Source organism: Leuciscus leuciscus (genome assembly GCF_965113295.1).
Source record: "Leuciscus leuciscus genome assembly, chromosome: 3".
Taxonomy (NCBI): domain Eukaryota; kingdom Metazoa; phylum Chordata; class Actinopteri; order Cypriniformes; family Leuciscidae; genus Leuciscus; species Leuciscus leuciscus.
Genome location: NC_138727.1, coordinates 62,170,747 through 62,197,658, shown reverse-complemented (window position 1 = coordinate 62,197,658; position 26,912 = coordinate 62,170,747). Strand labels below are relative to the sequence as shown.

At 39.2% G+C, this 26,912-nt stretch overlaps 2 protein-coding genes and 1 long non-coding RNA gene across 7 annotated transcripts in view; 1 reads left to right on the top strand and 2 right to left on the bottom strand.

Moving 5' to 3' along the window:
* LOC309493642 (NACHT, LRR and PYD domains-containing protein 12-like) overlaps window positions 1-26,912 on the bottom strand; it is a 51,287-nt gene that overhangs the window by 7,353 nt on the left and 17,022 nt on the right. For 2 of the 4 annotated variants that reach the window (XM_082162812.1, XM_082162810.1), the window contains exons 1-7: window positions 7,315-7,403; window positions 5,083-5,299; window positions 4,866-5,009; window positions 4,657-4,695; window positions 2,757-4,542; window positions 1,205-1,378; window positions 941-1,112 (exon numbers count right to left, since the gene is read on the bottom strand). In XM_082162812.1, coding sequence (XP_082018938.1) covers window positions 941-1,112; window positions 1,205-1,378; window positions 2,757-4,542; window positions 4,657-4,695; window positions 4,866-5,009; window positions 5,083-5,284 — 2,517 coding nt within the window. In that variant the 5' untranslated portion in view covers window positions 5,285-5,299; window positions 7,315-7,403. Of the gene's footprint in view, window positions 1-940; window positions 1,113-1,204; window positions 1,379-2,756; window positions 4,543-4,656; window positions 4,696-4,865; window positions 5,010-5,082; window positions 5,353-7,314; window positions 7,404-26,912 lie in introns of those variants that run through there. The other 2 variants (XM_082162811.1, XM_082162813.1) reach the window with 2 other exon arrangements.
* The window catches only part of LOC309493955, a 79,292-nt gene continuing 60,647 nt past the window's right edge, over window positions 8,268-26,912 (top strand). The window contains exon 1 of the long non-coding RNA XR_014204132.1: window positions 8,268-10,348. This is a non-coding gene — a long non-coding RNA (uncharacterized lncRNA). The remainder of the gene's footprint in view (window positions 10,349-26,912) is intronic.
* On the bottom strand, window positions 9,819-13,754 carry LOC309493785 (CMRF35-like molecule 8). Of its 2 annotated transcripts, none has more exons than XM_082163030.1 (6): window positions 13,527-13,754; window positions 13,092-13,424; window positions 12,097-12,273; window positions 11,880-11,942; window positions 11,700-11,773; window positions 9,819-11,548 (listed from the first exon to the last, which is right to left on the bottom strand). In XM_082163030.1, exons 1-6 carry the CDS (start codon window positions 13,579-13,581, stop codon window positions 11,315-11,317), a joined length of 936 nt encoding a protein of 311 aa, XP_082019156.1. In that variant the 5' UTR covers window positions 13,582-13,754; the 3' UTR covers window positions 9,819-11,314. The 2 variants fall into 2 exon arrangements, with proteins under 2 accessions (XP_082019156.1, XP_082019155.1); XM_082163029.1 differs by having other exon boundaries at window positions 11,880-11,975; window positions 13,527-13,752.

The following is a 26,912-nucleotide window of genomic DNA, read 5'->3' as shown; positions in this document are numbered from 1 at the left end:
TTAATGAAACATGTAAATTGCTCCTGGTGAATAGAATGAAAATCATACCTGCATTACTTTTATTTCGTGTAATTTACAACGTAACGGCGTTGCATGCTCGTAGTTTCTTTTGCACTTTATATACAGTGAGGCGATACACAGCGCGCACCGCTGCATTTGCGCGTGCAATTGAGTGTACGCTACGACTACAGTATAACGGCTGACAGGACAAGAAAGTCCGTTTTTCTGAGGTGAAAGACTTTATTTCATGTTATAACATAACATGCTCTAAACACGCACGCAAAGTGGAAAAGGAGGGGCGGGGGCACGGGGAGCAGTGCAGAGAGCTCCGGGTCTGCAGCTTGCTTGGAGCAAGGATCACAGCGCAAATTTGAACTATATCGATATGCGATATGGTCTAATTCCATATCGCATTTAAAAAAAATATATATATATATATATTCTTTATATCGATATATCGCCCAGCCCTAATCTCAACATAACTTTCTTTTTTTTTTTCAATCCGAGCACAGATATTGACTCGTATTACTCGTATAATACTCGTACTCGACAAAAGTGCTTTATCCGTACTGGATACTCGTTTCAGCCGAGTATCCGGCTCAACTCTAATTTTTATGATTATTTTCTAATAAGAAACACAATCTAATTTTAGTTATCACGTGAAATTGGAGTCAGATTAAACGTAGAGCTACTTCACTGGAGCGCTGAAAAGACGTACATGCATTATTCCTTCGCCCACACCATTGGATTCCGTCTTTGGGCCAATGGGTGGTCTTTACAGCCTGAAACAGTGTGCTTAATATACTGTATTACAAAAAAATTATGGATAGTGTCAAAAGGATATTTCACCCAAAAATATAAATAATTTTTTCATCTTGCTTGTTTATTTCATAAAATTGCTTCAAACTTCTGTAATGCTAAATATCACAAATACTTTCCTCAGAACTTGAAGTTTTCTGTCTGTATTTTCCATCCCATCTAGGAGATGATGGAGTCCAGAGTCCTGCAGGTCACTGCCGCTGAGATCGAGCTCTTGTAGACGATGTGAGATCATCTGGATCGCAGAGACCAGCTCCATACAGCTGTCCTGGCCAAAATGACACTGGGCAAACCTGAATGAGGGCAAACCTGAATGAGTACAATATGATAATTACATTTCAGGCTAGTCAGTAAATGTTTACACAGCAATGGAAACGGTAATGACCTCAGTGTCTCTACATGACAGTGTGGGCTCTTGAGTCCAGCAGAAAGCACCTTCACTCCTGCCTCGATACTGTAATTGTGACTAAGGTCCAGCTCTCTCAGAGGACCATCTTCTAGTTGGAGAGCCAAAGCCACCGTTTCACAGCACGTTTCTGTCAGTCCACAGTCTGAAAACCTGTAAACATGGCAAGGTGTTTACTTGTCATGAAGAGTTTACCTTTACTTTAAAAAAATACAGATCACAGTAAATTTGACCTAAAATCGAATACGCTGCACACATAAATTAGAAATATAGAAAAAATGGGGGGAGGGTCGTCTTTAATATAAAGCTAATAAGGTTTTATGAATTCTATTGATTTTTTTTTTTTACTGTTACTGTTGATCAAAATTTCAAGCATTAAAACAGAATCATGTAAAATTAAAACAGAAAACAGAAATTGTGGGGTAAAATAAAATTTAAATTAGGTGCTTTGGTGCTTCCAACGATTATAAAAACTATATAATTGAGGTTAAATGAATATTGTGCCGCTGCCACATTCTGTCCAGCTCTCCTTCCATTTCTTCACAGCGGTGCACTTTCATTTGCCCCCCAAAAACAAAATAAACCTTTACATTAAAAAAATACAGATCACAATAAATTTAACCTAAAATCGAATACGCTGCACAATAAAATATAAAACTATATATAAATATAAATGTATATATCATTTATATTTATATATATATATACGTCTTTAATATAAAAATAAAAATAAAAAAGTAAAATAAAACAGAAATTAGGAAAATATTAAACAGAATACTTTGAAAAACTAATAATAATAAAATTATGCTGAAAAAATTTAAGGAAATCAACAAAAAAAAAAGAATATGTTGAAAAATAAAACAGATTTTAGGGAAAAAATAAAACAAATTTAGGGAAATAAAAATAAAGCTAAACATTAAGAAATATAAAACAATATAGGGATATGCGATTAATTTTCATTTTTGATAATAAAAACGAGATAATTGAGGTTAAATGAATATTGTGCCGCTGCCGCATTCCGTCCAGCTCTCCTTCCATTTCTTCACAGCGGTGCACTTTCATTTGCCGCCCAAAAACAAAATTAACTTCCAAATCAGCCAAATTAGTGTGTGTTGTAAAATCAGTCAACTGTTGCTACACTGTGGGATGTTAAGAAACAGTTGAGAAAGAAAACATGTTTAACGGTACATTGGATCCGTGCATTAGCTCTTAAAGTGACAACAGCCTAATAAACCTGCTGTAGTCCGTCATTAATCATAATCAAACAACAAATGACAAATGACAAAGGAAAATCACTTACTGACCTTGACTGAATAGCTTAAGTAGCTTAAATACATATTGCTCTGTATGTAATGTCTTCAGTAACTATGCAGACTTATATGCAGTGTTATTTTACATTTGATTATTTCTTTTTGTTGTTGGCTATCACTTACAGTATCTGAATACCACTGTTAGTAGCAGCAGCCCTAAAACAATATGTTGAAAAATAAAACAGAGAGTAATACAACACCCTTCATTTGACTCTACTTACAGGGCTTTTCTGCAGCATCTCACAGCTGGCACGAGTCTCCTGCATCCGGTATATGTGTCGTTGAATGTCTTCGGGTCAAAGACATCCAGCACCTCTTCTGACATCAGAAGCACATAGACCAGCGCTGAGCAGTTCGAGTTGGACATAGTTCTCAGCTGGCCGCTCTCTGACCTCAGATATTTCATGATTTGTTGGTATAGGGTTCTGTCCTGCAGTTCCAGTATGCAGAAGAAGTGGTTGATGGATTTATCCGGGCACTTGTCATTGTTTTGCAATTGCTTGATGTATTGGATGGTTTTATTGATGCATTTTCTACTGTCAAGCGTTTCGTCCAGCAAGCCGATCAGGAGTTTCTGATTGGACTCGAGAGAAATGCCCAGCAAAAAACGTAGAAAGAGATCAAAATGCCCTCGCTCGCTGTTCTTGGCTTTATCAATCGCCTTTTTCAGCAAAATGTATAGCATTTGGTCTTTCTTGGGGCGTGAATCCTCCAGGAAGAACTTCAGCTCCTCCATGTTCAGCTTCAAATAGCAGAGGAACACGTGCAACGCAGCGAGAAACTCCTGCACACTCAAATGTATGAAGTAATAAACCTTCATCTCATGCAGGACAGAGTCTTTCTTGAAGATTTCAGCACACAATCCTGTGGTCTCATCACTTGCGTTGATGTCGCACGCTTCCAGATCCTCCTCGTAAAACATGACGCTCTCCTTCTTCAGCTGTTCAAACGCCAATTTAGCCAACTTGGAGATCATTTCTTTGTTTAAACTCAAGACTTTTGTGCGGTCTCTTTCGAGTTTCTCCTCGTACTTCTGGTTCTTTATGTTCATCTGTATCAGCAGGAAGTGGATGTACATTTCGGTGAGTGTCGAGGGAATGTCCTGTCCTTTGTTCTTGATGAGAATATCCTGAAGAACGGTGGCCGTGATCCAGCAGAACACGGGAATGTGGCACATGATGTAGAGACTACGAGACGTCCTAATGTGCAAGATTATTCTGGAGGCATGCGCTTCATCTTTGATCCTTTTTCTGAAGTACTCCTCCTTCTGCTGGTCGGTGAATCCGCGCACTTCTGTAAATAATCCTATGTACTCCAGAGGGATCTGATTGGCCGCCGCTGGTCGTGATGTCACCCAGACGAGAGCTGACGGAAGCAGTTTTCCTTTAACAAGGCTTGTAAACAAAGCATCAGCAGATGATCGTTCATTCACACAGTTCACTGACTTACAGTTAAAGTTCAAATCCAGACGACTCTCGTCAAGTCCGTCAAAGATGAATGCCAGCTTGCATTTTTTATAAAACGTAGTGTTTTCCACGTCTTTCAAATCAGGATAAAATTCCAGCAGAAGCTCATGGAAACTGACCTCTTTATCATCTTTAATCAAGTTAATCTCTCTGAATGGAAGCAGAAACATACAGTCCACATCCTGATTGGCTTTTTCTTCGGCCCAGTCCAGGATGAACTTGTGCACGGAGAACGTCTTTCCGATGCCAGCGATGCCTTTGGTCAACACAGTGTTTCCCTCCTCCTTTTGCCTCAATAAACAGAATATGTCATTGCAGTCGATCGGTGTTTCCTCAAATTTGGGCGTTTTTAAGACTCGATCAATCTTGAGAACTTCATGTTCATCATAGACGTCTGTAATGTCCCCTTCGGTGATGAAGAGTTCTGTGTAGACTCTGTTGAGATGTGTTTTGTTGTCTTTTTTGCCCTCAAAAACACGTCCTGTTTTGGCCTTCATGTTGTTTTTGTGACTTTCCAGGATTTTTTGCAAGACATCGTCCTCTAGATCAAATCAAAAACACAACAATTGTTGTTAATCAACATGAGTTCTGCCTAAAATCATCATTTTGTTGGGAATCGTAACTTGTAATAAAATTGTGGCTATTGTTTTTGTACCTTGTTCAGAGGTCTGTCCCTCTGCTGGATTTTGTTGTCCTTTGAGGATGGCAGCAAGCATCAGAAACAACGCCAGAAAAAAATGCACATCCATTATACTCAAATCGTTTAGCTATTAACGTGGTAACAAAGCATATTTATTCAAAGCTTACAGACTATTTGCAATTTCATAGTGACACATGTTAACTGCATTAGTGCTATAATCTTACCAATAACACCAGTAGTTGAGTTCGAGTTGATGATTATTGAGCCATGGACAACAGTTTGAACGAATACTGGCGAAATTGCAGTTGCACCTGATTCAGCTTTCAGATCAACATTGACTGCAGTGTGAGGGGAGCTGATTGTCTGCACTGGGATACAAACTGAGAGATTTACACACTTTCTTACATTACAGCTTTAACATTAATGATTTTACTTCATTACCATTCCTCTGTTCAGCTTGGTTCCTCTGGAGGTCTATCTTCACAGCTTCATCTGATCCACGACACTTCTTCAGCTCATCTACAGCGTCACTTGTGTCTTCCCTCTTCAGTTCATCAGCCGTAACTGCTCTTTTCAGCCTCTTTTCTTCGTTATTGTCCAGCTCAACCACTGCTTCCTGAAGCTGCTCTGGAGCGGACGCCATCTTGTCTACTCAGGTCTTGTATAAGATCAAACGAGACATATGACCAGAGACTTGCTTGGTAGCTTACTCTAAATTTACAAGAGAATAATTAAATCACTGGCATCTTAAAATTAATTAATTAATATTAATAATAATAATATGATAAACTAATGGAGTACCCACTTAATAATACTAAACAAAGCCCTTTAACTTCACTGTTGAATAGCTACACTCAACAAGTTATAAGGATGTAAGAACAGAAGCAGTTTTGTTAATGTTCCTATACAGACATTCTCATGCTTACGGAAAGTCCAAAGTCTCACCTAAAGGCCCATTCCCAGCAAACACAGAACGTTGGCACAACGTACCCAACCTTCTAACAACGTTTTATCAACATGGCCAAAAGGTTGCTATAAATACGTTGTGTGGTGAAGGTTGTTACAACGTTGTCACAATGTTGACATTAAACCATCGTTCAGGGCCATTGCTTAAGGTTGTGCCAACGGTGTCTTAACCACTGGACTACATATGTACTCGTCACTGCCCTGAAGCGCGAAAATCAGCCTTTTAAATTCCAACCACCTGTTGGGCTCATTGTGTTGTCTCGTTCTTCATCGAGCAAGTATAGGCCTACGTAAGTATTGTGTTTTATTTACCTCAGCTAAATAAGATATGTAATTAATCAAACACAACCTACAATTTTATTTTCTAATGTGACTAATGTAGCCTTGCTTGCACCATTTAGTTTTTCCATTTCATTTGTCTGCTATTTAGTCTCATTCGTTTCTTTGCTCCTCTGGATTTGTGGATGTTTCCTGGATTGATTCCGTTTACCGAACTTTATCGCCCGGCTTTCGACCACTGTCTGCCGTGTACATAACACGGTTTTGTTCATTAAATGTTCTGATCTTTGCTTTTTATGTTTTATTTATTATACTTAAAATAAATTTGTATATAAATTTATTTAGTTTTTCTTTTTGCACAAATGTATGACTTTTGGAAGTGCAATTTGATTACCATAATATGCAGTTAGTTTTAATAAAGGTGAATTAATGTCACCTTCTGTAATTTTTACTTTTCAAAGTGTACACTTGCAGGTGTTGATTATAATTAGGCAAATTTACTGATAGCCCCATTAAATAATAATAAGGACAAATAATATTTAATACAACTATATAATTATCTAATTATATCTAATTATAATCTAATTATCTATATAAAACATCTGACTAATTAAAAATTAACCTCAAAACATAAAATGCTAAATGGGGATATCTATAGGCCTATTTAGCATAAAAACAAAAAATTGTCAGAACGTCGTCTCTCAGTTGCTGAACAACGTTGCTACAGCCCTGTCGCCTCTTACAATTCTACGTTGTTACAATGTTTCGAGCACGTAGACAGCGACGTTGCCATAGAAGAAATGCAACGTGCCACAGACCTTGCCACAACGTACTGTAAATGTGTTTGCTGGGTTCACACCAAGATCGATTTATATAATGATAACTGTATTTGCATCCCTCCAACGGACAATAATGTTTTGTTTATTCTCCATTTCCGTTATGGTCTATCTGTGACCATATCTGCAGCTCGCAGTAGCCTAAGTTGTTTTTTCGTTAATCAGCTGGAAAACAGCTCGTTCTGAAGTGATTCCAACGATGTCATTCTTCTTATAGCTGTGGTGTGGACTTTGCTACTTCTTAGAGATAAACTTTATAGGTATCGTTGGTGTGAACGAGCCGTGAACGGTTACATTCAAGGAAGTTCGAAGACCAACAGCATGCAAAACCGACTTGGGTGAACGACAATCAATTTATTAGTAATTCAATGTATATTAAACATAATATAACGTTAAACTTAAGACATAACGCTGGGTGGATGCAAAGAGTGTTTTTTTTTTTCCTTTTTTTTTATCAAAGACGAAAGGTTTCTTTGGATCTAATCAGCATACAATACAATGCACTGCCATAAAGCACATTTAAAAAACAACCCAGGCTGAACAACAAAAAGATAGAGTGATATAGTTGTTAAATATATAACACACACGATACCTGTCCTGCAGTTCTTAAAGGCTTCTGTTACTTTCACTTCAGAACGCCATTTCCTTCCATCAGGCTTTTTGTTCCGCTTCCGCCCTGAAGGAGGCGCTGATACTCGACTCATATTATTGTGTGTGTTTTTTTTAACCTTTCAGGACTTGATGGTGTGACTGTAAAGCCAGTATTGGGATTTACTGAAGCTACTCATCAATACTAAATATTGCCTTTATTGTTTCCCACAAGTCAAGACATCTTCATTTATATAGCGCTTTTAACAATGTAGATTTTTCCAAAGCAGCTTTACATTGATAATAGGAAATTAACAATGGATATGGATACTATAACAAAGCAATGGATATAATAATTCCTACTCATTTAAGGTTTTAGATCATGGAATGACTCCCAGAAGAAAACATATGACCTGGTTAAACCAGATGTATCACGACTGTTTCCATTTTGGGAAATATATAGCTTAATCAAAGCTGTATTCTGGCAGTATGCACACACACGAATACACGAATACGTTCGGTATTTATGGAAGGGGCCACCGGAGGAAAATAGGGGAGGGTCATGTCTTTTTATTCTTTGTTGAGGGGAGGGTCATTCAACTTTTTTTAGTCTAGGGGGAGGGTCACCCAACTTTTATATACATGAAAACAGCAACATTTCAAAGTGGCTTGTTTGGTGATATTTTTTTCCATTTAGCTCCATGTTGATCTCGCGTTAACAGCCCCCCTTCGATATCAGATGGGTCTGACCCAACAAAAATCCAGTTTGGCTGACAGTGCGCGCGCACTTCAGTTCGCGCTTAGAAAAAATGCATCATGTCAGAACAGAATGCCAATGAAATGTTTACCCGGCAAAGCTTTAAAGCACGAGCAAATAATGAACTTTTGTGATTGTGAATAAGTGCACAGTGTCCTGTGAGTGTAACTCTACCACTGCATTAACATGTGATGTGAACGTCGAGTTTTACAGACTAGTATTGCGACTGAGGCGCCAGAACTGCTGCTGATAGAATGTGCGCTGTAGCGCGATACTACCATATTTTAGTTTCCATTCTTATTTTGTTTCCACGATGTGTAAGATGTAGGGCTACCACATCTTTAAATTACTATTAGTATTATTTAAGTTAACATAATAAAATACGTAGACCTACACCACAAAAACTAGTTGAGGATAAATTCGTTAAAATTGGGCGATTCCAGTGTTATAGACTTAACATTTGCAGTCAAAACTTGAAATATAAATTCTCAGAAAATGCATTTAATACCAATATTTTGGAGTCAAGACATTAGACAAATAAAGGAGTCAACACATTAGAAAAATATCAGTCTACACATTAAATTTTATATTTAATATGAGGGAAATACACATGTGACGTGACGTGACACAAAAAAATCTTTAACTTTTAGGTGGCAAAATATGTTTTAGTAATTCTTCTATAAATTACACTGTGCAAACCAAAAGATATATACCCACCGGATGAATAAAGATCGGCCTCCACAGAACATAAAATATTATTTTAATTTTATTTTTCGTGTTCGCATTTATGTGAAAAAAACAAAGAAATAATGTTACGGGCGTGACAGTTCTCCATTACGGACATGACTGCTCTGAAAGCGACTTAAAAAATTTCACAGAGACCTCAAACAGAAAGCACAAAGCCTTTCTTTAAAGTGAATTTCGTTTTTTTATTAATTGTATCTTAATTGTAATCAATGTTTCATCTGGATTTAATAAATAAGAAGTAAATATAGTAGAAAATAGATAATCACGGAGGCGCGGGCGAGTGAACTGGACTCTTGTCTCATAAATGAACCGAAACTCAGCGTAGGGTAGCCTATGCTACTTGCCTCACAGACCTGAGAAATATATAGAAAGCTTGAAATGTCTACTTTTAAACAGAACAATTCAAAACGAAGGAAAACAGACTGCTTTCTGCTTATGAAATGTGCATTTCTCTCTGGCGCGTTCTGAGAAGATCGCGACGCATCGTCAACTTCATCTTTGCAGTCGACACAGAAAACACTTGTTTATTAATAAACAATTAAAATGTCTCCTTGCTATATTTGACATATTAATAATCATTACTTTTGCTGGTTCTTTGTGACAGCTTTTAGATGCTTTATTGGCAGCCCCACCCACATGTTGAACGAGTCACAAACATCAGCACCGAAAACATGATTTTTTTCAAATCTAAAATAAAAAATCGTGATACGAACCGAATCGTAGGTTTGGTCTATCGTTACAGCCCTAGTAAGATGAGAAAGCAAGAGTTTATGGTTTAAAAAAACAACAAAAGAAAGCAATGGCTATCTGAACATCTTTGCCAAGCGCAAACCAGTACAGAAGTAGGCTAATCAATAAATTATCGGGGAGGGTCATGCCTTTTTTCACAAACATTTTGGAGGGTCATAGAAAAATGTATTGCTGGCGAAGGGAGGGTCATGTCTTTTTTGACAACAGATCTCAAAACTCCTCCGGTGGCCCCTTAAATAAAAAACGAACAGTCCCTAAGTGAAATTTGAATGAAAATAAAAATAAAAAATTAGGTTGCACTTATAATGCATTTATTATTGTAAGAAAGTTGCATCAAAAAATGTGTTTAGAGTGGCCAAAAATGTGCGGGTTGTAATAACAAGCCATATACTCTTTGTTACACAGCTTTTTGTTATGATTTTTATTTTTACTTTCATTAATGCACTACAACATTTCCTTTCTGCACTTATTTAATCCTTCACTATGTATTTTGTTTGGTTTATAGTTCTGTAATAAGGACTTGTAGATATGAAAAAATAAATAAATAAATGTGACCAAACATATGTCAAACAATCTTATGTCTCTGATGATTTATCCAAAATAATGCCAAGGAAACAGATTTCAAGGAGTTTCATTCTTCGTGCTGTATGTAACTTTTTCACTCTACTAAAGCATAACAACACCATCATATGTTTGCATATATTGAGGAAACATGCTAAGTTCACATACTCGTTTCTCTGAAAAACACTTCTACAGCCAGTTATTATACTTAGTGTGTTTCCAGGCTGGAATGGCGCACAAATGGCGCACTTCATGTGGACTTTCGGTCTTGTGGACTTAAATTGCGTGTGCTCGCAGAGTCTACGAGTCCGTAGGCCGTCCCATTCAGCATTTTACCTCTCTGAAGTGTGCTCAGCAGCGCCCCCTTTGTACCCTCGAAGCGGTCTTCCGCGAAGTCCGCATAGATGCAGGCTCCACACACTTTAACTACCCAGGAATCCTTGCGAAAGGCCAATCAGACAACGGATGGGAGGAGATTTCGCTCACGGACAATTGTTGACATGCTGAGAAGAAAATATTACGGATAATATTATAAAATATTATTAATTAAATAAATAGAACCGAATGTCAGGGCTTTACTGAGTCATATCATATGTAAACATAGTATGAATATTGAAACCTGTAAATTCATCTGAAACTCATGCACATTTTCATTATGTGTTAAAATTGTAATCTTAGTTCAAATGGAACATCATGTATTATTATGTACAACTGTATAAATCATTTAAATAAGCATGATGTATCTATTGTCTAATGCCCAGGTGGCATGCACAATATCAAAATACAGAACTGTAAAATTAGGCTGTGTAGTGGACATGGAGATAAGACTTCTCAAATGTGATTTGTCCTGTCCAACAACAACCAGACCGTTATTTCCGGGGTGACGATCGAGTCTGTCCCAAAAATACCTCTCAATGCGCCCTCGTGGACTCGCGCCAAGGGCCCTATAGGCCTGCACTACATGACGTCACCAAAGTGTGGACTCTGAGGAAGTCCACAAGTCCGGAGTGTGCCATTTGGGAAAGGGCCTCTGTGGAGGCGGGAGAAACAACGATCTCCGATATTATGAATTCGACTGCAGTACCTATTTCGACCACTAGTTGTAATTCTTACAGACTGCACCTTTAAGTTTGGTGTGATTCAGTTTAGACTGTTAATCAACCTGATGTCCATGAATGTCCACAGTTTTTTATGGTCTAACGGTGGCGTAGTCAGATGTGTCCTGGCCGTCAGTCCTGTCTGAAAGACGTGTAGCTGAAAACTTGACGGTGGAGTAGTTGAGATTATCAGAGGGGCTGCTGGGTAATTGTGCTAAAGCATAAACAGAGGTGTCGTGCTCATCAAACACAGGAAAGACCAAACTGTAGTCAGGATGATCAAGTGTGTTCCCGATCTCATCATAATCAGAGTCAGCATGAGTGGCCTGACAGAAGAGAAGAGAAGAGAAGAGAAGAGAAGAGAAGAGAAGAGAAGAGAAGAGAAGAGAAGAGAAGAGAGTACAAACAAATGGTTAGATTAGAACCCACAAATACAATTTAAAGATCAAACTCAAACAGATGCATGATGAAACTCACTTCTCTATTTGGTTTCATATCTCTGTTGGGCAGATGCTCGGTCGGGCCTTGAACGATATCTCTGGGCTGCTTTACTGTTTTGTGAAAAATTTATTAATGATCTTTGTTTTGTGACACTGAGGTCTAGTTTGACTATGAAAATGAGAGGTAATATAAATGATTTGTGAGAAATACGGTTACCTTCTTTCATTTGTCTCCATCTGAAGTACATGAAGAGTGAGAATCCACAGCCTGTCAGGATCCCTATGACCAACAACATGATGAACATGTTAAAACCTGGAAAAACAGACAACAAAACTATGTGAATATGACTTTAAATGTCCTATTTTTAAGGAAACTTGAGATAAAACGTTCATGGACAGGCATTCAAAACTTTAAGCACCTGAACTCATCATACCTGATTTAGTTTGAGGTGCCGCTGTATTATTAGATGATGAGGAATTCAGTAACACTGAAGGTGATGTTGTTGAGGATGATAAAGGAAACACAGATGTGACGGGATCTTCAGTCGCTGGTTTACTGGTGTAAACTGAAGCTGTTGTGGTTGGTTTCGATGATGTCATCGCTGATGTGACTGAAGCACAAATAATCATTAGGTTTAATGCATGACAGTCTGATGTTTATTGCCGATATGACGAGAATGCAAAACTAAGATTAAGCAAAGCTTTTTATATATTGAGCATGCATTTTCAGAATATATATACAGTTTAATTTTCACAGTCTAAAAATGACAGAAGATCATGTGATCTCTTTGTACTTTCCCCTGACACAGCTGTCAGTAACACTTCATTAGAGTCAAGGGTGTGGAGCAAATATAGCACTGTACGTGTGACCAGCCATGTGTGTTTAGCATTTCCACTAGTTTAAAGACATCATGTAAGATGTAAGTGTCCCAAATTCTCATTAATTCTACACTGCATCCTTGAGTCTCTGTTATAGTGACAGTATGGGATGTTTTATCAGATCTAATCTAATGTAAATCATGTCAGCTATGTTTTGGTGTGAACGGCTTCTCTGTTAACAAAGACTGATAATGGAATAAATATAAAATGAAAAAGTATTTTACAACAGAAAGACCTGAACTTGTGTGTACAGATAATGTATACTTTGTGTTTTGAATGAGCGATTTCTCCATAACTGAGACAGTGTTGTGTGTGAGGAAGTGATGCGGGTCAGTGTATGTGGTGTGAACACTCGCTCATCATCATCTACAGAGGATACTGTGGTTTCTGTTATCCCGCCTCTTTACATCCTTACAACACGTGATACAGCTTTCTCTCAGACACACACAGATCTCTCTGATGTTACTGATATATTAGTTATGATTATATGTGTTTTACACCATATCTATGTGCACTGTCCACTTCACTCATACAGAATATTCTGACTTACCAGGTTTAATTTCCAGGATAATCTCTGTGTAGACATCAGATTTTCCCAGTCCTGTCCTCACAGAACACCAGTATTTCCCTTGATCCTCTGTTCTCAGATCAGTGATGGTGACGGTGAAGTTGTGGGTCGTTCTGTCATCGGTCAGAGAGAATCTCCTGTCTTTAGCTGGAGATCCAGATTCAACAGGAATGTCTTTATTGAGTAGTGGACACTCTCCTCTGCAGAGATATTTAATCTTCTCTTCATATCCAGACTCATAGGGACAGCGTATTTCAACTTTTCCTCCTTCATAACCAGTGAAAGTCAAGATCTCCGTCGTCTCAGAAGCCAAGACTAAAAACATAAGAGAGAGAAACTCAGCTCAGAGCGAACATGGACCTGATTGAGAACAGGTGCTGTTTTAGAAAGACCCAGAGACACAGAATAAACTCTTACCTGACATGATGAGCAGGAGAAATATGAGAAGTTTATGATCACAGATCTGGATCATTTTCTGCTTTATCTGTGAGCCGCTGGTGGCCTGTGTTATGAAGATCTCTCTCTCTCTCTCTCTCTCTCTCTCTCTCTCTCTCTCTCTCTCTCTCACACACACACACACACACGCTCACTCTCTCTCTCTCTGTCTCACACACGCTCACTCTCTCTCTCACACACTCACTCTCTCTCTCACTCACTCACTCACTCACTCACTCTCTCTCTGTCTCTGTCTCTGTCTCTCTCTCTCTCTCTGTGTGCATGCGGGAGTGAGTGGATGCGTGTGAGTGAGAGTTCTAAAGAAAGTTGTCCTTCTTTTTCTCCCTATTTTTTGTTGTTTGTGGTTCCAAACAACAATTTTTAAATATATTATTTTATGTAATTAAGTTAGAGGGTAACAGGATTTGAGGTAAACTGAGGAGCGCAGTCTTCCAGCGAGTGCTGGTTGGCAATGGCGTCCTCTGAACGCCTCAGTTATGATCGGCTTTCACGCAGGCATGGCATCAAGATTGCACCTGCAATGAATTGTTCAGTGGAAGAGTGTAGTTTAGCGGTTGGGAATGTTGTCTGTCACGACAGCATAATATCAGCGTCTCGTATGAATAGTGCGGTGGTGATTTTTTTGGTGGGATTTATTTGACAAATTCATTTCCTTAAAGGAGAACTCCAGTCAATTTTAACATTGAGCTCATTTTGTTGTAAATTTGGAGTGCTGTCAATACAGAGAACAATGACAAAAATCGGTGTTGTCTACACCGTGTTATCCTCTTTTTAAAATTTGCACCCTGTTGACTTCAATGGGGCATATTTTAAACCTGCTTTTACAAGTGCAAGTTTACATTACAAACGCACAGGTCATGTGAGTGATTCCTTTAGAGTTAACACGGGTGAATCTGACTGCAGTAGATGTGAAAGATATGAATAAAGTCAATTCGGCCAGCGCTCATACCTGTGTTTACATCCTGTTTTCGGTTGAAGTCCAAAGTAGTCGATTGTCGAGTTCACGCGCATATGTTTAGTTACCTATGATCACGCGCGTGAACTCGACAATCGACTACTTTGGACTTCAACCGAAAACAGGATGTAAATACAGGTATGAGCGCTGGCCGAATTAACTTCATTTTAACGGATGGTGTAGCAATATTGTTGTCCAGGTGGAAATCGGGAGAAAGGTCGGTCCGGGAGATTTTCGGGAGGGGCTTTGAAATTCGGGAGTCTCCCGGAAAAATCGGGAGGGTTGGCATGTATGGCTGTAAATCCCCTTTACTTAAACACGTAGTCTCATTCAGACGGCAAGTTTATATGGTACTAAAAAGTGAATTTGAGGAAATTACAGTTTTTCTCGATTGCTTAAACACATTTCTTGAAACTATGCCTCGTATTCTCAAAACTGTAAACACAAATCCATAACGTCTCACCCAATTCCCCAAACATCCTATTTCCAGGTCAAAATGAAGCTCTACACTCAATACCATTCACTCTTGCTGAAAAACCAAACTTTGCCCTCAGACTGGACACACAAGCCCTCAAAATCACACACACTACAACATAGTCTAACACACTGGTGCAATAAATTCAAAACAACATTTCCAAAACTGGTATTATGTTGCTTGTGCCCCCCACCCCACACACACACACAAACACAAACCTTTTCACATGATGAACACAAAAGACACAACCAATGGATACATTGGCACATTTTTATTCATTCATGTACTACACAGTACAACACACACACACAATTTTTTTTTTTTACACTCTCCTCTATTTTTTTTTAACAGTAATATATTTACAGTACTTACAGTAAGATGTGTGTGACCATCATATGACAGTAAAAGAGCACACCCAAAGTAGCCTGGTTCTACCAGACTCTCGTACATTTAATTTGTACAGAGAGTCTGGCCTCTCTCCATTGAGAAACGTTTACTTCATTGTAGGCGGGTTCGCTGTTAAAGTTCAAAACTATTGGATCTGCCCAGAGTCACTCAGGATCTGCCATAGCCAATCGCTAACGTGTGGTCGTGACGTATGTCATGCGCCGAAACCGGCCGGAAACAACAAGTCCGAATGATCAGAGGATTATGTTTAGAATAAGATGTCTGTCAACGAGAGCTGCAGGTTTTGTTCATCGAATTTAAGAGTTCAAGGAACAATTGTAAATTCTAAATGTATATTTGACACTCAGTCATTTAATGCAGGTCTGTGGTCACTGTCTCAAAGAGCATGCACAGAGTCCAAATGAAAACAATTCCCCATCGTCCAAATTAAACAATTCCCCATCGTTAGTACACATTGATGGCCTAAGACACGAAACGAGCGGTTTGTGTGAGAAAACGAACAGTAGCCTATTTATATCGTTTTTACCTCTCTGAGGGCGCGCGCGCATCCTGGTGTGTGACGTGTACGCAGACTGGTGCATAGATATATACACTAGAAGTCGCCTTGTCTACGGCAGTTCATTGGAACGAATGTCTTTAAGGCGACATCTAGTTTACATATCTATGCCGCTGCGATCGTTTCGGATCTGCCGCAAATGCTGTACAGTGATCACCGTCCAAAATGTCACGGTCATCGTGCACGCCGAGCTGCCCAGCACAAACTCCTAACTTTTCTGCCTCCTTCACTTGGTCCTCCATTAGTGCAACAAGAGGGGAGACGACAACAACTATCGGCTTTGCATCCCTATCGTTCGCCTTAGCTAACTCAGCGGAGTGAGCTGGAAAATCAAACTTTTCCCGAACCCCGTGGGGGAGGAGGGTCACAACATCATGGCCACCAACAAAACTTAGCAAACATTGTTCTTGCTCCGGCTTTAACTTCTATATATTCGGCAGTTTTGCAACAACTGACCGAATAGCTTTTCTCACGTCTTTCTCCGCTGCCATTACTGAACTCCAACGCAAACTGACGCACTACATCAACGTCATCATTCTCAGCCACTCCCTCTGTTCGCTGATTGGTCCTACAAAAAATTGGTTTCTGGAAACCTAAGAATATACAGCAGTCCCAGACGTAGTACTGAAGGAAAATGAAATTGAGCGGAAGTGCGTAGGAGGGCGCAGCCAGGCTACACCCAAACCTAATTCTAATATGGAATTGTATTGGAATGGTGAAGAGTGTTGGTACGTGACAGGAGGGCCTCCACTCCTGTCAATATGATGAACAAGTCTAAGAATGTTCCACGTATAGTTGAAAATTCCATAATTTGCCTAGAAAGATAACATTCTGGGAGTCAAGACTATAAAGGATGAAGGATGCCCTCCCTTCACTGTCTCACTCTGTGCCACTCTGTGTGACTGTACGACTGCTGGCCTTTTCTTGCAAGAAAATAAACCTCATCAAAGACAATTGGAAATCTCTGTCTCTTATTCAGTGATAGAATTTTGTTTGCCACCACACCTCCCTGAAGGTTCTCGAGGCGACAGTAAAGCGACTCAAATTTGGCCTTACTCGTAGCCCAGCCTCCCTCATAGCCATACCATTGACAAAGACATGGGCAACTAGAGTGGCTTGAATTTCAACTGAGACTTGTCTTCTTGCCCTTATTCCTCCTCCTTCTTATCCCTCCTCGATCTCTTCCTTCGTGTCTTTCTGGATCCATTGTTCCAAAACCCAATAAACTGATTCAGGCCCTTTTAAATTTTGACTCTTAGTGTTTCCACCTGGGTAATTGTGTCTAACTGAGCTGAAGCTGTGCTGACTTGAGTGAACAATATTGAATACTAGAGCTTTCTAAATGACAACATGGTGTAGGCAATGAGAAATTAAGGGATTTGTGTGTAGAGTTTTGCAGTGACAGTTCAACAAATCTGACTCATGTGTCAATACAGGGAATAGTGTTTATAGTTTAGTGAAATGGGTGTGCTTTTTGATAAATGGCATTATGGTTTTGAAATTTAGTTCAAAAGCCTGGTTATAGTGTTTAAGCAATCGAGAAAAACTGTAATGTGGCATTTAAATTTAGTTCCGATGGCTTCGATTATGTTGTGTTTGCAAGTTCTGAGACGATGAAATGTTTTAAATGTGGAGGGGAAGGGCACATTAGAAGTTTGTGTCCAGGACAGACTGAGGATACTAGTGTAAATGCAGTGACTAATGCAGTGGCTGTGGAGAATGATGCTGTCAGAGCAGTCGAGCACGAACAAGCTGGAGCTGTGAGGGATACAGCCGAGGCTGGAACGAGTGATGCAGGGATGGGAGGTTCAGGAATGGTAGAGGGGGAAACACCAAATGTTATTGACAAAACAGTTGATCAGGTGATGGAAGATGGGGTTAGTGAGGAGTATGTGAGTGATGGTGCAATTTCTAAGACGCCCTCTTTTAAAAGGAAAAGGAATAAAACGAAAAAAGGGGATGCGAAGTCAAAACAACTGCCAGAAGTAAAAGTTGATGCACGTAAGGATGTTGAATGTTGTACTGCTGACGATTCTGATAGTGATACTTTGGACAAAAGGAGTAGGCGTAGTGCTTACTCTTTTGGAAAAGTTAGGTTTTTTTTACAAAAAACAAAAAACATGAAAAATGTCCACATTACAGATTTCTTCACAGACTGTAAAATGTCCGTTGACTCTGGGGGGATGTTAATGCGAGGTGAGGGTGAAGAACAGTTTACTGTTCAAGAAATGTATAGACTAAAGAAAATGGTTTCAAAGTTGAGATCAGAACTTCAAGCAGAGGATGGGTTTGAAACGATATAGTCTATTTTGCTCCTACATACTGAAGCTTGTCTTAATCCGAGTCCTTCTCTCATTTATTTTTTTAATGAGTGTAGTGAGGGTAGGCACTCTTAATATGAATGGGGCACGATATCCGTATAAAAGAGCACTGTTATTTGAATTAATAAAACAAAAGCAAATAGATGTTGTGTTTATTCAGGAGACACACAGTGATGGTCTAAATGAAATTGATTGGAGAAAAGAATGGGAAGGAGTGGTGGTGTGCTCTCATATGAGTTCTACTAGAGGAGGTGTGGCTGTTTTATTTGCTAAGCATTTTACTCCTGAAACAAGAAATTCCTGGTAGACTTATTGCTATACGGGCACAATTTGAAAAATTCAATGTTGTGTTTATTAACGTGAATGCTCCCACTAATGGCGCTGAGAGAGTTTTTATTATTTTATAATCTCAATGGACTCTTGCAGAGCTGTAACTCAGATGAATATTTGTTTTTAGGTGGTGATTTCAACTGTACAGAGAATTATGTATTAGATCGAAATCATGCTGAACCTCATGAAGCCTCAGGCCGTGCTATACGAACATTGATTGAGACTCATAAATTGTGTGATATATGGAGGCGTTTGAATAAAAATGATAAACAGTATACGTGGACACATACTCGAGATAATTTAATTTCTTTGGCCAGATTAGATAGATTATACTGTTTTAAGCACCATTTTAATATTATGAAAAGTTGTGTAATTAGTCCATCTGGTTTCTCTGATCATGCTATTGTTACATGTAAATTCGTTATAGCAAATATTAGGTCAAATAGTGCCTATTGGCATTTTAATGTTTCTCTTTTGAGTGATTTAAAGTTTAAAGAGTTTTTTTTTTGTTTTTTTTTTTGGAAAGAATTTAAATTTAAAAAAGAATGTTTTGTAAACTTGCGCCAGTGGTGGGATTATGGGAAAGTTGAAATCAGATTGTTATGTCAACAGTATACTTTCAGTGTCTCTAAAAATATAGCACAAAAAATGGAAAAACTTGAAGCTGAAATTGTGGAGTTACAATCATTAATAGAGGTCACTGGAGAGCAGAGTGGTATTGATGCCCTGAAGTCCAGAAAGTTATGTATTGCGGATCTGCTAGGATCGAAGGCAAAGGGAGCTTTGGTCAGGTCACGTTATCAAAATCTCACGCAAATGGATGCCCCGTCCAAATTCTTTTTTACGTTAGAAAGAAAAAATGGCCAGAGTCGATATATTCACTCACTACGCTCAGAAAATGGGCAAGAGCTGACAGCGCCGTCTGAAATAAGACAGCGGGCTGTGAGGTTCTATAATGAACTGTATGGGAGTGAATATGAGGAAGATGAAGAAATGTCTGCTAGCTTTTATGCAGGTCTACCAAAGCTTCAAGAGAAGTCAAAGGCAGTGCTTGAGAGGCCTTTGTGTGAGCAAGAGCTTTGGAATGCAATGCAGAACATGGAGGGCGGAAAAGCGCCTGGTATCGATGGTATTCCAGTTGAGTTTTACAAAGCCTTTTGGGAGGTGATGGGTGAGGATTTCCTGGGTGTTCTCAATGTGAGCATAGCTGAGGGTTCTCTACCTCTGAGTTGCAGGAGAGCTGTGATTACTCTTCTACCAAAGAAAGGCGATTTGCAAGAAATTAAGAACTGGAGACCAGTGAGCTTATTGTGCTCTGATTTGAAAGTCTTCTGTAAGGCTCTGGCCAACAGATTGAGAGAGGTGATGGGGCAGGTCATACACCCTGACCAAACGTACTGTGTGCCTAGTAGGTCTATTTTAGATAATATTTTTCTTGTTCGGGACATAATAGAAGTTGCTGGCCTTTTGGGTATCAATATAGGACTCATTTCCATTGATCAAGAGAAAGCATTTGATCGAGTTGAGTACCAGTACCTTTGGAAAACTCTTAATGCTTTTGGTTTTGGCCCAGGTTTTATTGGAGTAATTAAAGTGCTGTACAGAGATATTGAAAATATGCTAAAAATCAATGGTGGTTTGAGCGCCCCTTTTAAAGTTAATAGAGGCATTAGACAGGGATGTGCACTTTCTGGAATTCTGTACTCTTTAGCAATTGAGCCATTGTTACGTTCTAAAATAGAAGGTTTAGTATTACCTCACAATAACTTGCAGAATCAGATATAAGCTTATGCTGATGATGTAATGATTATGGTTAATGGACAGAATTACATAAATACTTTGGTTAAAATTGTTGAAGAGTTTGGAAGCATATCTGCTGCCAAAATAAACTGGAGTAAAAGTGATCCATTGGTTGTTGGGAAATGGGAGAAGGGTCCACCATTATTACTTGGTGGGTTCATTTGGAAAAAAGGAGGGATTAAATACCTGGGAGTCTTTATCGGGGATACTGTCACGCAAGAAAAAAAATGGGTTGGGGTGGTTGAAAAAATAGAGGGTAGATAAAGAAATGGAACTGGATACATCCACAACTATCCTTTAGAGCAGGGGTTCTCAAAGTCTACATTCAAAGGTCCAAATCTGAATTTTCATCAATGACAAAGGTCCGGAACTATTGGCAATTACAAAATGTGTTTTTAATAAACATGTATAACAAATTAACATTCATTTTATGAAAAAATAAGGTGCCTTTTGCATTCAAAATACATGGATAACAAGTGCAAAAGTGGCAAAACAATTCATTTAAGTGTCTGGATTTTTCTTAACAAAACACCACAAAAGTAACATGCATGGTGCAAAATACAGAGCAGTCTAATGTGAGAAATGGCACTGTCTGTCTCCCATCAGCTGCCGAAACCGTGGCACAAAAGGTGTGGTTGCTAGACGGAGACACTGGCCTAAATGTTCATTAGTCAAGCTGCTGCGGTGTGAGTTCTTTACAGCATTCATTGCTGAGAATGCAGACTCACACCGATAGGTTGACCCAAACATTGTAAGAACACAGATGGCTACTTTCTGTAGATTGGGGAAATTTTCAGCTGTGACCATTTTAGTCCAAAAGGTAACAGTGTCACAGTCCACTTCCTGCAAAGCCACATTTTCCTGCAAGTCAATGAGTTCAGTTTGCAGAGATGCCATGCTTGCCCACGGGAAGATGCTCTTGATTTCTTTTGAAAACACCTCAACATTCTTGACCAGGAATGGAGATGGAATGCAGAGCAGTACTTGTCTGCCTACATTGAAGCCTTCAAAGCGCATCCTGAAATTTTCAGCTAACTTCTCCAAAAAGGAAAGATGGTGACGATGGTGATTGCCATTAGTCTGCTGGAGAAGAGTTGGAAAGTGGATATGTGGCCCTGTGATGTCACTCTTAAAGATCTCCAGCCGCCTTTCAAAGGAGCGTACTGCTGCCATCAGATCACACACTGTGTTGCCTTGGCCCTGGAGCTTCAGATTTAGTTCATTTAGATGAGATGTTATGTCCACTAAAAAGGCCACAACCTCCATGGTGTCATTATCCCTCAGAAAATCCAAGTAATGGCTGGCTTTGACATTCTTCTGCTGGGACAAAAACATCTCCAAATCTTTCCTGATGGCCCAAAACCTTTCCAAGACTCTTCCCTTACTCAGCCACCTAACATTGTTATGGAGGAGTAAGTCGTCATAGGCAGCATTTACCTGATAAGAGAAAGAAAAGAAAAATACAAATTAATAAATACATTACTTTTTTGTGTTGCATAAATATTCATAAAGTGAACACAAACACCTTTGTAAATGCTGTAAATGTAAATGGTTAAAGTCTGTTGTAAGTAGATTTTGATGACAACCTTTAATAGTTCCAAATGCATACAATTACATTTTATTCACAATTAAAAATGATTAAATAAAAAAACAAAAAAACATTTGTGAAATAAGGATTGACTTATCATCAGTCAGTGGGGAGATTTTCATCATTTCCTGCATTAATTATGCCTTAGTTACACATTGATTACATATGTTAAATATGTAAATGCTCTCTCTCTCTCTCTCTGTGTGTGTGTGTGTGTGTGTGTGTGTGTGTGTGTGTGTGTGTGTGTGTGTGTGTGTGTGTGTGTGTGTGTGTGTGTGTGTGTGTGTGTGTGTGTGTGTGTGTGCGCGTGATCAACACTTAATAAACCCCTATTGACCCACACAAAAACACAGCAGAAGTAAAAAGTCAAATAAATTCTCACCTCAGTCAGGAATGCCCGCAGAAGACGGTGCTGAAGGGCAGAGGATGCTCTCAGGTAGTTCACAAGCTTCATAATAGTTTCCATGACGTCTGAATATTCTTTTCCAAGGCTAGCACACAGCACGGACTGGTGTATTATACAGTGGTACGTCAGCAGGTCGGAGTGCTGCTCTTTCAGACGCTGAACAGCTCCCTTCTCCTTCCCTATCATGGCTGGAGCACCATCAGTAGTGATGGACACAATATGCTTGACATCAATTCCCCGTTCATTAAGCATCTGCATGATAGCTTCGTAGATGTCCTCTCCTCTAGTGTGACAGAGTGGAGTAAGGCCCAGTATGTCTTCACAGAATGTCCCCTTTGCCTTGCTGAAATATCTGACAAACACACATAGCTGGGCTTGGTCTGTGCTATCTGTTGACTCATCCACCGCAAGTGAAAGGCAGGGTGCATCTTTGATATCATCAGTTAACTGCTTTACTAAGTCATGGGCAAGTACCTCTGTCCTCCTGGTTGAAGTGTCATTGGACAGTGGAATTTTCTTTAATTTATCTGACATCTCCTGTCTCTCCTTTCCCTCAAACAAAGCATCTGCTATCTCCACTAAACACTCTTTAACTATCTCTGCATCAGTGAATGGCTTCTTGTTTTTGCCTAGTACCCAGGCCACTCGGAAAGATGCTTCTGTAGCTCTCTCTTGCTGTGTCACAGCTCTCACAAGCAACTTATTTGTTGATTCATATGAAGACTTTAGCTGTCGTATTTTTGCTGTCCGTACCTCTGTATTTTGTGGATATTGCCGTTCAAAATGACCGTGTTTTGTTTCATAATGCCGTTTGACATTTCCACTCTTCACAACTCCAACTGTCTCGCTACAAATCAAACAGAATGGCTTCGTGCTGGATTGGGGCAAAATGAACGCATACCTCTCTGTCCAATCATCTTTAAAAACTCTATTTTCTCCATCAACTTTTCTTTTCCTGGACAATGACATCCTCCACACCCATTCAAACGCTTACTGCGGTGAAGTGTCGCGTCGCGCGGCTCGCGCCCGATCACGTCAAAAGTATACACTTACTGGATGTCATGGCAACTGAATCGGAAAACTTTAAATATATCGCCTTCGCTTTAATTTCGGACCATCTCCAAAGAGACATAAAACACTAGACAAATGATTTTGATATGCATGCATTTATCAAAGTAGGAAATCCATACTTTTAATTTCTTACACATAATTACTGCTGTTGAAATACGAAATGGAGGCGGGTCCGGATTGAATTCCCTCCGGGTCCGGATTCGGACCGGAGTCCGGACTTTGAGAAGTGCTGCTTTAGAGGAAGGGTTTTAATAATTAACTATTTGACTGCCTCATCATTGTGCCACAGATTGTCATGTGTGGACCCTCCTCCTGGCTTGCTTTCCAGGTTGCAAGTAATGTATGTTAATTTTTTGGGGGATCGGCTCCATTGGGTTCCTCAAAGTGTACTTTTTCTGCCTGTGGAAGAAGGCGGCCAAGGAATGGTGCACCTTCCAAGTAGACTAGCAACTTTTCGCTTGCAATTTATCCAGAGACTATTAACTGGTCCTGAAGATCTGGTATGGAGAAAAGCGGCCCAGATTATCCTACAGAAGACTGATAGACTTGGACTTGACAGAACTCTGATACTTATGGATCATAAACAGCTGAACTTAAAGGACTTACCTTCTTTCTACCGTGGAATTTTTAAACTGTGGGGACATTTTAATTTTACCAGGAATGGAAAGACAGATTCTTTATTCTGGTTGTTAGAGGAGCCGTTGGTCAAAGGAGCTCACTTTGATTTATCAAATGATAACACTAAGGCTATGTGGTTCTGGTATGGTAAAATTAAAAGATTGAATTGATGTTGTAGGAACTGACTTAAGTGATGTATCTGCATTGGTCAGGGTATTAGGCCAGAGATTAAAAATGTGGAAAGGAAGATAAACAGAGGAAGAATGAATCATGTTGCAAAATTTTGGTAATGGAAGCCTGGTTCCAAATATGAGAGATCCCTTTCCAAAAATTGTTCTTTCACCAGATTTAAAGGGTATGTCTGGAATTCTGCTGGATTTAAAAGGGTTGCATGATTTGGAGTTGGGTTTGGTTGCAGGAAAATTGTTGTATAGATGCTTTGTTAAAATTTTAAATAAAGTGGCATTAAATGAGAAGAAGGACACTGTGTGGCGAGAAAAGTTTGGGTTACAAGAAGAAGATAAACCAGTTTGGAGGGTGATATACAAACCACCATTGAACAAGCAAACCGGGGATTTGCAGTGGAGTATATTGCATGGGGCTATAGCTATTAATGCTTTTGTTTCTGTTATAAATGCGGATGTTGTTGACAAATGTGTTTTTTTGTGGAGCCAGAGAAACGGTTTTTCATTGTTTTACAGAATTAGATTGGAAATACTTTTTGTTTTATTGAAGGATCTGTTTTTAAGATTTCAGGAAAACTTCACATTTAATGTGTTTATTTTGGGATTGAGATATGGTCAAAAACAGAGAATAAAATGGCAGCTAATTAATTTTATTGTTGGACAAGCTAAACTTGCAATCTACATCACAAGGAGAAATAGAATGGAGAATAGACATGGTCAAGATGTTGTACTTCTTTTTAAAGCTTTCTTAAAAGCTAGGGTTGGTGTTGAATACAAGTACTATAAAGTAATGAATGACATAGAGTCTTTTAAATTGCAGTGGTGTTATAATAATATCATCTGTACTGTAATTGAAGGAGAACTCATTTTTGATATGTTTGTGTTTGTATAGATGATTCAATGAAACTGGTTTGTTAAATAATTTTTTTTCTAAAAATCAAAAATCAAAAATCAAATCTCTCTCTCTCTCTCTCTCTCTCTCTCTCTCTCTCTCTCTCTCTCTCTCTCTCTCTCACTCACTCACTCACTCACTCACTCACAGTGGCGTGCACAGACCTCCTCAGGGGCAGGGGTGGAAGGACCAAAAAGGGCACCAAAAAAAAAAAGGTTCCTTTTTTTTAATTTTATTTTTTTATTTCCTTGGCATTCTATGAAAAGACGTTGAAACAATTAGAATGCATAACACATCAAACGAAAATAGGGAATTTATGATAATATTACTAAATGTGATTTACTTTATCAAACAAAACAGTGAGGATCAAGAAGGCAATTATGAGGAATTCATCCATCCATCCATCCATCCATCCATCCATCCATCTTCTTCCGCTTATCCGGGGCCGGGTCGCGGGGGCAGCAGTCTAAGCAGGGATGCCCAGACTTCCCTCTCCCTAGACACTTCCTCCAGCTCTTCCGGGGGGACACCGAGGCGTTCCCAGGCCAGCCGGGAGAGGACATGAGGAATTCATGTTTAGTTTAGTTGATGTTGTAAATTTTATGTATGTATTATATGCGTTATGAAATCAGTAACACTTTACAATAAGATTTCATTAGTTAAATGTGTTAACATTAACTAATAATGCACTGCACTTCTATAGCATTTATTAATCTTAGTTAATATTAATTTTAGCATTTACTAAAACATTCATAAAATCAAAAGTTGTATTTGTTAACATTAGTTACAGTATTTCTGAATTGCTAAAACACATTTTTTTGAATGTTTCTCTTGCTTTCTAAAAACCTTAAACACAAATCACCAAACTTAAGCTACACTGTCAAAACCTTTGACTTGTCTTGCTATATCAAACAATTGCTTCAGAACTATGTTATCTTTACCCAAAACCAAACACTGTTTTCAGATAACACACACATCCAGCTAATGCATAAACACTACACAGCAGTCATTACACACTACAGAGATAAATGCAAAACACTGCACTCAGGGCAGAGCAGGGGGAAAATTATATTTATTATGAAGTACTTGCACAATCCTGTACACATATAAATGTAGTCACAAACAAAATATGCAGCAGATCGATAGCAAGCAATGTCTTGGAATCATTCTGCCTCAGCATCATGCCTCTGGGTATGGTCAGGCCACAGGACCTCATCAACGTCACAGGCAATCCTGTCCCTTGCTAAACAACGGGGAAAGAATCCTTTAGCATGCCGAATCCAACCTTGGATCGCTTCCACTCCAATGTTGTCTGCATCCATTGACTGAATGAGATTTTCCTGTGAATAAGGATTTCTGTCATAGACCTTCCACCTCCATGCAGAAAAAAAATTCTTCAATGGGATTAAGGAAGGGCGAGTATGGTGGGAGGCACACATTTATAAAACATGGGTTATTTTCAAACCACTCACGAATTCTAGGACCACGGTGAAAGTTCACATTGTCCCAGATTACCATACATGGGATGCTCTGCCTGCTCATCACCTCTCTCTTCACGTCTCAGTAGTGCTTCCTGTAGAGTATACAGAAACGTTATAAGATGGGCAGTGTTGTAAGGCTCTGAAGTCACATGGCGGTGAATAACCCCGTAGCTGCTGATGGCAGCACATATGGTCACGTTGCCACCACGCTGCCCTGGCAACTCTACAATGGCACGTTGACCAATAATGTTGCGGCCTCTC

Bases quoted from the DNA above. Each gene is read 5' to 3' on its own strand.
- LOC309493785 (XM_082163029.1), bottom strand. From the start codon at position 13,581: ATGATCCAGATCTGTGATCATAAACTTCTCATATTTCTCCTGCTCATC. The intron at 11,976-12,096 runs GTATGATGAGTT...CTGTTTTTCCAG, and splicing joins GGCACCTCAAACTAAATCAG to GTTTTAACATGTTCATCATG. The intron at 11,549-11,699 runs GTGAGTTTCATC...CTCTTCTGTCAG, and splicing joins ATATGAAACCAAATAGAGAA to GCCACTCATGCTGACTCTGA.